Genomic DNA, 11,665 nt, shown 5'->3' on the forward strand with positions numbered 1-11,665 from the left:
CTTGCATTTTGCCAAGAGATTCAACACTGTAATCATCATTACACGCTATGGCCCGAAACGATCTCAGTCATCCAGGCACCACGCCTAATTATAGAGGATATTCTTCACATCTTGCTCAATTTTCAAACATTATAATTTAACCATGACACATGGACGGAAATGAAAAGGTGCCACAGAAAGTAAAAGGGACTAAGGCTCGGTTTGGGATTATAGTGTCACAGCTGCTGCGAAATGTTTGCAATCATTTTATTAAAAGTTCGTTAGTAAGAGTATTATATATATATATATATATATTATTGAATAATTGTAAGATAAAATTAGTTTTGTTTTCGAAGCAAGTTAAAAGTATTTATCAAATAATACAGTTTTGATTTGGAAGTTTTATTTGATGAACCTTATATAAATATATAAGGTTTTATTTGATATTTAGGTATTGTAACTTAAAAGATATAGTTGTTATAAAAAAAAAAGATTATAACAATAAAACAAAAGTTTATAGTGTGTCGTAAATATAATTTTTACATCATCATTTTGCCAAAAATGATAAAAATATTATAGAATTTTCACATATAATTAACTTAATTGTCAAACCGCAATACCAAGTGTTTATCAAACAATTCAATACTCTTAACTTTTAAGTTACAAATATCGAACTGCAATGTTAAATATAACTAAATATAGAACTCTGCCACTCTCTTTAGTTTTTTCGTTAATGTTTCATCTTTCTATTATTTTGGCCTTACTTTCATCTAATTATTTGCATTTCTATTTGATGGGAAATCATATTTTTACTTACGAGGATTCCGTGAAACTTACATTGTAACAACCCCAAAAACCTACATGGTTGCTTACAAATTAATATAAAAAGAAAGACTGCATATAAAACATACATCTTCATTTCTTATTATTAAAGCATTTGGATATCTAGCTTACTTTGTTGGACTGATGGATTTGGCACTTCTTCAACACCCCCCTTCATTTCTTCAGCTTCATAAGTTGAGTGAACACCATAGAGCACATAAAACAAAGTTATCAAACATGTCCACATAGCAAATCTTTGGTAGGAGAGTAGCTTTAGTGTTGTCATAAGAAAGACGTTTAGGAAAATTGATATAGCTGCCGGCCATGGCATGAATGGCACTGACCATCCAGTTGGGTGGCTTACACGAGACATAGAGTAATGGAAGAAGGCCGTGACAATGAGCATTAACCCACCGAATAGCGGCAAGCCCCAAAGTTGTTGCTGAATTTTCAATGATAGAGAGAAGCAAATAGCACAAAATGAGAGAAGGAAGAGGAACAAGAGAGTGTGTGAAGGAGGGTTGTTGCTGATCATCACGTATCGACGGTAGATGAGAGCATTGGCAACTAAATAGAACACCAAGAGTGTGCTGATGGAGATCATTTCAAGCACTATGTTGAGTTCAGTGAAGAGTGCAATTGATGCTGTGCATAGCCCTAATAGTATCAGAAACAAAAATTTTTTAAGCAATTTTTTAAGCACTTCATCGAGAGCCACTTAAGCACCTTCTATGTTCTTAGATAGTGATCATAAGGAAGCTGCATCACTTACCCAAGAAGAGAGTTGCGTTCAATGGAGTTCCGGTTGAAGGATGCACCTTGGCTAGCCAGGTTGGTACAAGCCTGGCCCTTCCAATGACACAAAGATACCTAGCTTGGCCTAACATGGCAACCAAGAGTGAAGCAACAATTCCCAAGCTTGCTCCAGCTCCAACAACGTTGCTCGCCCACGCCCAACCGATGTTTCGGAAAGCCATTGAAAATGATGCGTCTTTCAGTATCTATAATCATTCCAAGAACGCCTTATTACATATTAAGATTTCGAGATTATACATAATTTCTGCTTCATCTAATTAATTTAGCTTTACTAACCTTATTGTATGGTACCATGAGACACAAAGACAAGGCCATGAGGGAATATAGCAAGGAGACAATGAGAACAGAACCAACGATGCCCAAAGGCAAGCTCTTGGAAGGATTTTGGATCTCTTCTGCCAAGGTTGAAACTGAGTCATAGCCGATATAGCTGAAATACACAGTAGCTGCTCCATCAACAATGCCTTTAACACCAAAAGGAGCTAGCCCTCCTGGCTTTACCAAGTTTTGTACACTCCCATTGCAGAAACCAGCAATTATGATGAACCCAAAGAAAACCACATGAAAGATTGTCATTATTAGGTTCAGTATTGAGCTTTCCTTTGTGCTGCAATCCCAAAAAGAAACTTCAATCACTTCCAAAATCTACAGTCACCAAACTAATTAAATAACCCATCACTTGATGATAGTTCAATAACATTAAACAAAAGTTACATAACCAATATTAGCTCTATAATATTAAAAATATCTCATGGGACGAAGCAAGAGGTTTAGAAGAGATCAAACCCGTGACATAGACAAAGAGTGAGAAGCAGAACAAGCGCGACGGCCGGAAAATCCAACATATTGTAACCCTTAAAAAGGCCATCTACTTCTACTCTCCATGAGTTTGGATCATTTTCACCAACAGCATGGCACAAGTAGTCAGTGAAACTTCTTGCAACGGCAGCGTTTGATAATACATACTCCATCAGTATGTTAGCCCCAGCAAAATACCCCACAAACTCTCCTGCAATATTATGGTCTCAAATTCCATGAGCACTCCGAGAATTGAAATTTTTGAGTTAAAGAACAAAATGTACAATATATTTTTTCTCTGCATACCAAAAGTGACTCTTAGGTAACTGAAGGCGCCTCCGGCGACGGGAATCTGTACTGAAAATTCAGTGTAGCATAAAGAGGAAAGAAGAGCTGATATGCCGGCAATGATGTATGATATGAAGACTGAAGGGCCAGAGATTTGAAGGGCAACAGGCCCAGTGGTGACAAAGACACCAACACCAAGCATGCCACCAACACCAAGAGCTACCAAATCATACCACATGAGTTTCCTTTTCATGTCTGCTCCAGACCTTAACCTCACTCGGTTAAGCTCTTGGTCTGGTGTCCATGTTGCAAGCATTCTCTTTCTAAGCCTGTGAGGAGTTTGAGTGAGAGATTGCAGATATTTTGTAAAGAAAATGTTGGTGGCTATTGGAGATTGATCAACATTGGTTGCCATGTTAGTTTTGGTTTGGTTTGCTTTGCTTTCCATGAGAAGGTTGAGGTAAGGGTTTAAATATGCATTTGGGGAGAGAGTGTGAGAGAGGATATATCATCATTAGATTCTTTTTTCCTAAAGGTTGATGGGGAACCAAAAAATAATGTCCTTATCTCCAGTGAAGTGACAATATGACCCTTTTGTATCACACACATTTGCACAACTTTTGAGTACCCCAAGACCCTAAATTCTGTTTAGAGAGAATAGCATGCAGAAAAAGGTAGAAGAAAAGGCCCAACCATTTTGTAAGAGGAATCACTGTGTGAGGAGGAAGCTGTTTGACCTGATCATCTTTTGGAATTTTTCTTCTTCACCTTTGAAAAGATGTGACAAGCATCCATACTTTCATAAAGCAATAACTAAAGATTTCTTTCATTTAACTCAAGAAATAATTGGACTTATTGATTCCTCAACAAGAATATTAATCTCAGTTGCAGTTCCAACAATTGCATTGCCTGCTTCCACAAATTATCAGAAGTTTGTATCCCACGACAGGTTGTATGTATAGAAGACCATTTACCTCATACACGGTTAACTCAAGAACGATGCTCAAGTTGGTGGCTACAATTTGTTTTTCCTAGTTGAATTTAAGAAATGGGAGCTTGTCAAGTTCCTTAATACTATTGTGTTGAGGTAACATAAAAGTGGCTGCTTCAATGTCTGCTTTTGCAACCTACTAAGAGTATATTAAGCCGCTGATTTTTGTTGCTACAACTGCAATAATTTACGCAAAACTTCTTGCTTTCTTTATGTTAGGCTTGTGTGAAAGTGCATTTGGAAGTGAGCCAAACTCGCTTCTGAATTCTGATGCATTAGCTTTTTCTTTTGCTTTTTATACTCGTTTAGTTTTACTGATTTTCAAGTTTCTTATCTGATAATAAAATTTCAAGATTCTCCGTGGGGTTAATTAATCTAACTTATGCGGTAAAGTGGATGGTTTTGACATTTCCCTCCGGAATCAAATCAATTGGATGATACAATTGGTAATTAGAGTATTCTAATTAAATAATTCACTAAGCATCTCGAATATTTATCGTTCGCCGACATCTCTTAATTAAGTTATCAAGATTAATTTGACCGTGCCTGCGTTACTTGAATGTACCAATTTTTGGTCGAGTAACTCATAATTCTTTCGGGTATATACTTTAGTAGTTTCTACTTAAAGATCTGAGAAAAAAAAAGAAAGAAAAGATTTTGCATTGATCAATCTTCGATTGGTCTACATTTTGAGATTGATATATATGTCTTTTCAATAAAGCAGCTCTTCTTATCTTGAAATAGTTGGGATTCAAATTGCCATACAAACCCAATGAAAATCTTTGTTCAAGATATTATTTATTTTTACAAGCATCCCAATAGCTTTATGTAACTTTCAATGAAAAAAAGGATGAGAATCAGTAGCGGTTAACAGTTAGATATGTTTAAAGTTGAAAATATATAGAGAAACAACAAGTGGAGAGGTGGTGCTGCTCCATTGATTACCACCATATCTTGCTATAGTGCCCTATCACTTCTTAGTTTATATTTCTCTTTTTAGCATCAATATATGATCAAGTCAAAAGCTCTCTCTCTCTGGCATGAGCTCAAATCCATTAGATTCTAGCTTAGCTTCTTCTTGATACCCTATAGCCAATATTATGCATGCTTAAATCTAGTCGTCATCTCATCATCATCCACTAGAGATCCTTTTTTTTTTTTTTCATTCTTTTTTGTTTGAAATGGAATCGTCATTCAAGAATTTCAGATTGGGTTCAATAAGTGGTCCATGGTCTTTAGATGCCCACATGTTGCTATGGGAGTTAATTTTGCTTCAACTGGGGACTGTTTTCTGTCAACACCCACTTGAGAATTGTCTAGAGTGTTTTCAGGAGTTGAATTAATGGTTATTAATTATCTGAATAATAATCATGATTTCAAAGTGAAATAATTAAGGGGACGCTGTAAGTGGATATTATTTGTTAAAGATCAAAATCAAGGCTAATGGGATCACTATCTACTCAAACTAGTACACTGTGACAAAGTTTGAGGTTTGTTCTTTATCTAATACAATTATATCATTTCACACACACACACACACACACACACACACACACACACACACATATATACAGGCCTTTTACTGTCTTATGGTGTGTGGTCGCTAGTAAAGAAAAATTACTTGTATTTGTTCTTATATTCTGAAAACGATCACACAAATCTAATTCTTATTGAAATTAATTGCTTCAACACTTTGTTGCATTGTCAGCAGCCAGACAAGATGAGAGCAAGATTACAGCATTTGAAGCTCATGATGATTTAATTAATTAGAAAGTGCTGCAATATAGTCATTGCAATGTCGTGGACTCGAAACCAGCCCCATTTTGAAGATAAGATTAAAATTAACTACAAATGAAGCAAAAGGGAGACTTAGTGTTTTCTACCATTCTTTTGCCAATTGAAAGCCCTATGAGTACATGGCTGACTTCCTTCATATACAATTGTACTGCAACTTGATAAAGAATTAATTGTGTAGCCTAGAATAATCACTTTGCTTCTCGCAAATGACGTCAGGATCATTAGTCTGGCTCTGGCCTTAGTTCTAGCCTCAATCTACTTAAAGGTCCAACTCAAACAGTTAGTCACAAAGATTTAAAGTAAAGCACTTAAGAGTCAAATAAATTATATAAAAAGGATACGAAAACTGAGAGGGTTAAGATAGGTATAGAATTGGAGCCACTAAGATTGGATACTTACTAAGAGAATATCAAACAGTGTAAGCATATTCACATAACTACAATAATAATAAAAGCATTTAGGATTTAGGAGTGCAAAATTTTTTTCCCCTTTGCTTTCAAATTTTATTGGATCTTAAGTTGCACTCAGGAGGATAGTAGGAAGCAGTTGAAGCTTTAGCTTTTGATTAATTTTCTATTTAAGTGGGTCATCTTAATTTGCATTGACCTCATTCCTCACCTCAATCTCTTAGTGTTGCCACAGTATTTATTTTACAATAAGTGTTTCTTATATGTGGCAAAAGAAAGGAACCATCAAATAATTAAGGCCAGATCATTTGATAAAAAGTGTTTTGTTTTATATATCAGAAGAGACAATAATTTATTAATAAAAAGTTGAAAAAAGAATGATAGTGAGAGTGTCACGTCTCCAAATTAACAGAAGACCTTTTTTTCGGGAGGAATCATGTTGGATAATCCTTAATTGCAAGGTGTGATACTTCTTTTCTTCAGCAAGTGGCTTTCTGGCATAGTTGCTTTTTGCTAAAATTGCACCAAAATTAACTTTAACGTAAAACTTTTAATTACTCAACTCATCACTCATGGTTATGGTCCAATCGCAGGACCATCATTACTCATCTAGCTTATTGAGAATGGCACTCGGTTCGCTATGTTGTCGTTAATTATACAATATTAACATTGAATAACGCCAGCTAGAGATTTAGCTAAATTGGTATATAATTGAGGCATGAATCAATTATGTACAATGGTTGGCTGAAGGTTGAATTGGACGATAAAAGGGATAGAGTCAGACAGTTTTGTGAGGACTCATTAACAAGTCCATTTAACTTCTAAATATTGGAAGAAAATAAGCCATGAATCAATTATTTACAAATGTTTGGCTGAAGGTGGAAATGGAGGATAAAGGGATAGAGACAGTTTTGTGAGGGCTCATGTTAACGGTCAATGTACCTCTAAATATTGGAAGAAAACTAACGGCATCTTTCTATAAGCTTAAGGTAATCCTTAACTCATGAGCTATCTTTTGAGTATAAATTAGATTCATGGACTTTTATATGATGTAAGAGTCAAATTTATGCACCAACTACCGTGTGGCAAATTAAAGTCGAGGCCTGGAGTTATCTTACCACTTAACAAGGATACGTGCTACCTTCTTATTGGGGCAATCCTTAATACATAAGCCTTTCTATGTGAATATGGATTTTTCTATATGAAACAAACTGAAACAACTTTCAAATATCTGTATAGGATGTAGGAACTCGAATCCTCCTACCGATTTGCCAAAGAATAAAGGTTCGCTACTTGACTGCTGGTAATAACAAATGCTTAGCGCTCCTATGCAATATTAATAAAAAAAAATGACAAATATTTGAAAGTTAAGATCACCTATGCAACATTAATCAATCCCCAATAACCTTAAGATCACCCCTTCAAAGAGATTAAAGATCTTCCTTTCCTGCACTATCTGAGAGCTGATCTCAGCATCAATGCAAGATCACCTATGCAATATTAATCAATCCCCAACCCCATTATGCCTTCCAGAGGTATTAGTGATGTTGGAACGACGCTTCCCACATGGCTCATGATCTTTTATTAAATACGAGAAACTTAAAGCATTTTTTAAGAAATGATTCTAACTTCATTACCTTTTTTTCCTTTTAATATATAATAAGCTACAAAAGCCAACATTCTCGGGGTGGGAAGCCTTTCAAAAGTTGAAACCACAAACATTTCGCAGAAACGTTTCTCTTCATTCTTTATCATGATTCGATAAAATAATTCCAATATGAGCATGAGATCGTGCAGTATGATTTTTTTTTATATATATTAACTAGTCTTTTGAGATGATCAATTGCATAGTTCATGCTGTATTTGCACAGCTTTAATCTTTTCCTGAGTCCCCTATAACCCTAACTCATTATAATACGAAACCTTGAAGCGGCTAACAACAATTTTTTTTCTTTTCGTTTCCTATTTATCTATTGCCAATGCAATTAAGCTAGAGCATCATACAGATTCTACAGAATTTCCTATTTGGGTTTTTTGTTATTACTTTTTAGATCCAACATTGAGCAGAATTTAGTTTTCAACTCTTCTTTTTACATAATGGAAGCTTTTTAATGCCCCTAGACGTGGTGTCACATACCTATAAATTGTTGCTTTTAGTTTTAAAAATATTCTATTTTGTTTTATTTCCCCTTTATATCAAGTTATTAACATGTCGTTGGCTCTATAGCATTACGTTTCTTCGCATTCAAATAATGCCAACCCAAAGTACATCCACCACAAGAAATAATTATAATTAACAGCATAAATTCATTGTAGCACATATAGTAAAAGCCATTAGCACCTTAAAAAAATTACCAAATATCAGTGAAAGACAAAAATAAAAATGAGTTACCAATAGATTAGGGTTTAATCATCTGTCGTTTGTTGAAATGCTTTTGTAACACTGCAAGTGTTAAAATGATCATGAATTAAATTTAATTCATCCAATTAAAAGAGATGGTCTGCCATCATTGAAAAGAAACCTATCATTTTATAAACACAAAACGAAAGCAAATCTAATAATTTCCTTATGACATGCGCAGCATAGCCAATGAAAAATGATTTATTTGCATGAAAAGCTATGTTTGAAATTAGGCAAAGGATCAATGTATATATTATGAATGTTTCACTGTCTGGATGATCTATCAATCTTCTCCCTTTAGGACTAGGATCCTTTTCTGATATGAGTTTTTCTGATTTTTTATAGATTTTGTGACACTTGTATTTTAGTGCTAGTGTATGATTACGATTTAATTATCTTTACTTTTTCATTTATTAACCACCAACCACATTAATAAAATTTATTTATGAAAATATCATATTAGGAGAGGATCATGATCTCTTTCTTAATTAACAATGTGCTAATAAGATGTGAGAAAACTACAAGGACCAGAAAAACTTTTTCAAAAAAGTTCGTATAAGACATGAACATTGAGGCTGGAAGCCATTAGGCTTCAACATCATTATTAGTCAGCATCGGCAAGAACATCAGACATCTTTCGGCGTTTATACAGCAAGTAAAGTCCAAGCTTTCTGCACCCATCAATATATATAATTAATTGACACTTTAATAAACTCTCTTTCAACCAACCCACAACACTTGAATTAAAAACGTTCTCGCATTTCTACTATTTATAAACACCATAAGCTCAAGTATTCCTCCTTTGCTTGAGCTGACATCACTAGATTTTGTGAAAGTATGAGGAGAAGTTGCTATCAACAGCACCAGAGTATATATGTTAACTTTCTATTTTTTGTTTGCATGCTACATGCATAAATGCTGTTACCTATGACATAAATGACAACGATAAGAAAGTTTAGGATCAGAGATACTAAGATCATCTAGTGATATTATGTCATGTTTAAATATTCATTTAATGTAACTAGCTATTGATAGTTTTCAAATTAAATATGTACACAGCCACCGGACTTTGTTAGATTAATGCACAGAGATGATCCGGTGCCTCGACATGTTCAACTTTCTCCCTAAAAGGACAATATAGCTTAGGGTTTAGTGAATCTACTATGTGCCCACCACCAAAGTCGTCCGAACACTGTTTTGAAGGGATTAAGGTATCAACATGGTGGGGTTGCATTGTCATTTAGGTTTGGATTCTATGTCAATGGAAAAAAGCAAAGAGCGGATTTTCAAAGTGTATAATGCATCTAACTGCTTTTGATGATTTAAAACTTGACCGGATCCATATTCCTGGAAATCTAATAAGTGATGAACGCAGCTGTCATGAATTGACAGCAGTATCATAATTCATACTGAAAAGCAATTAATGGACACATTAACATTCCCCAACTTATATCAATTTATCTGATCTCAAACTAAAAGAAGCAGGGACCATCTCTTCATACTCAGAACTCACATTATAGCTAACCTCACTTACTATAAATCAAAGTGGTTACGTAAACTCTATCCCAAAAAAAAAAAAAATAAATAAATAAATAAATAAATGGTGGTTACTTGAAAGAATTGAATGGCCCTAACCCCTTGCCCCCCTAGCATTTATGCCATTAATCCGTTAAAAATTAATTATAACTAAAGGTTCTTTTGAGGTGTAACTGCAAGTCAGTTGTTTTTTCTCCTGTTCCAAGTGTTGTTACATAAGACTTGTGTACAGCACAGTGCTTATAAATAAAATTAAACCAGTGAAGAATAGAATAAATAAATGGAAGTAAAGTAATCATACGACGAACAGATTCAGGAACCCCATTTCTTTAGGCTTTAGAAAAGGCAGCTCAGCTCAGCTCAAGTACTCCACATAATTTATATATATGACCAAGAAGATTTCGGAAATAATTAAAGTTGTTTTCACACAGACACACTCTCTCGTGTGTGTGTGTGCATGCAGATCGATCTTTGCCTTTCAAACAGACTCAAAAAAAGGTGGGTGTACGGATCGTGCCTCTTCACTCCATTGATGGGGTGGGGGTGTAAATACCCTTTTGAAGCAACAAATTTTTATGGTTGTGAGCTTGCTACAATCTTGCAATCATAGCAAAATTTTATCACAGGACTCTATTATTGTGTGTGTGTATAAGAAAGTTCGAATGCTGATTGTATTGCAGCTTATTAGTCGGCCTGAATTGATCTACGGCATAAAAAGGTTTCGTTTTCCTTTTCTTTTTTTTTTTTGATAAGATAAAATGGTAAATACCCTCTAGTATTTGAACTAATTATCTAGTTAGCTCTTACGCTACATTTAGAAGATTGGATTAAACTAGACTAAGGTGGCGTTTGTTCTTTTTTGTCTGAAAACTGAATAGATCTAAATGATTATAAATTAAGTTTGATATAAATCATAGGCTGACCCTTATTGTCCCCTAATAAAATATGAATTAGTTTGTTTATTCTTTGAATATAACTGAATGTCTAAATTTGAGTAATATATATATATATATATATATATATATATATATATATTGCCTAAACTGCTGAAATCAAATATTAAGTTTTTTTTAACTTAAAAATTTTGAAAACTAATATTTTTACGTTTGCGTCCTTACAAGTTATAAATGTTAAACAAATAATAAATATATCAAAAATCTTAAATAAGATAGTATATCATCATAACATAATATGCTAATAAATTTTATTGTAATTCATGATGTTTTTATATGAAAAATATTCATAAAAAAATATGAAGATAAATAATGCCAATTTGAAGAAAATAAAAAGATAAAAATAATAATACTCTACCATTATAATATGACAAGTTATAAAGATGGGTGATAATTTAATTGTTAAATTTGCTTTAGGTAAAGATAAAAAGCTTTAAAAATTGATTTAATAACTGAATTACATAATGACTAAAAAATTTCATTAAGTTAAAAAAATAAACTGGCTTAATGACTTAACTGATTGAAATTAAGTTAATAAAGTCATTAAGTTAAAAAAACATACAGTCCCTAACTCTTAGGATTAGATTAAATTGGATTATATAGTATGCCTTTTGTTTAGTATAATACCAGACATGACTATGTTAAATTTAATAACTATTTAAATAATATATTATTTTTTAAATCATATTACTATTTTTTAAATTTAATATTTAAATTTCAATATTATTGTAAATAAATAATTGAATAATTTTTTTATGTTTAATGCATTAACTACTAGTTAAAATAAATGATTGAATAAAATTTTGATATTAATAAATTTATATTATAAGATGTATAGTCTTACCTAAACCCATGTGAAAATAGGGACTAATAATCT

The 11,665-nt window shown here is 33.4% G+C and overlaps 1 protein-coding gene across 1 annotated transcript; it reads right to left on the bottom strand.

Moving 5' to 3' along the window:
- Positions 1-773: 773 nt before the first annotated feature.
- Positions 774-3,188, bottom strand: LOC18049397 (cationic amino acid transporter 6, chloroplastic). Its single transcript, XM_006440100.2, has 5 exons — positions 2,722-3,188; positions 2,404-2,626; positions 1,894-2,224; positions 1,574-1,802; positions 774-1,458 (listed from the first exon to the last, which is right to left on the bottom strand). The coding sequence occupies exons 1-5, from the start codon at positions 3,149-3,151 to the stop codon at positions 908-910; spliced, it is 1,764 nt and encodes a 587-aa protein (XP_006440163.2). The 5' UTR covers positions 3,152-3,188; the 3' UTR covers positions 774-907.
- Between the last annotated feature and the right edge of the window lie 8,477 nt (positions 3,189-11,665).

This window comes from Citrus clementina, unplaced genomic scaffold (genome assembly GCF_000493195.1).
Source record: "Citrus clementina cultivar Clemenules unplaced genomic scaffold, Citrus_clementina_v1.0 scaffold_3, whole genome shotgun sequence".
NCBI lineage: Eukaryota > Viridiplantae > Streptophyta > Magnoliopsida > Sapindales > Rutaceae > Citrus > Citrus x clementina.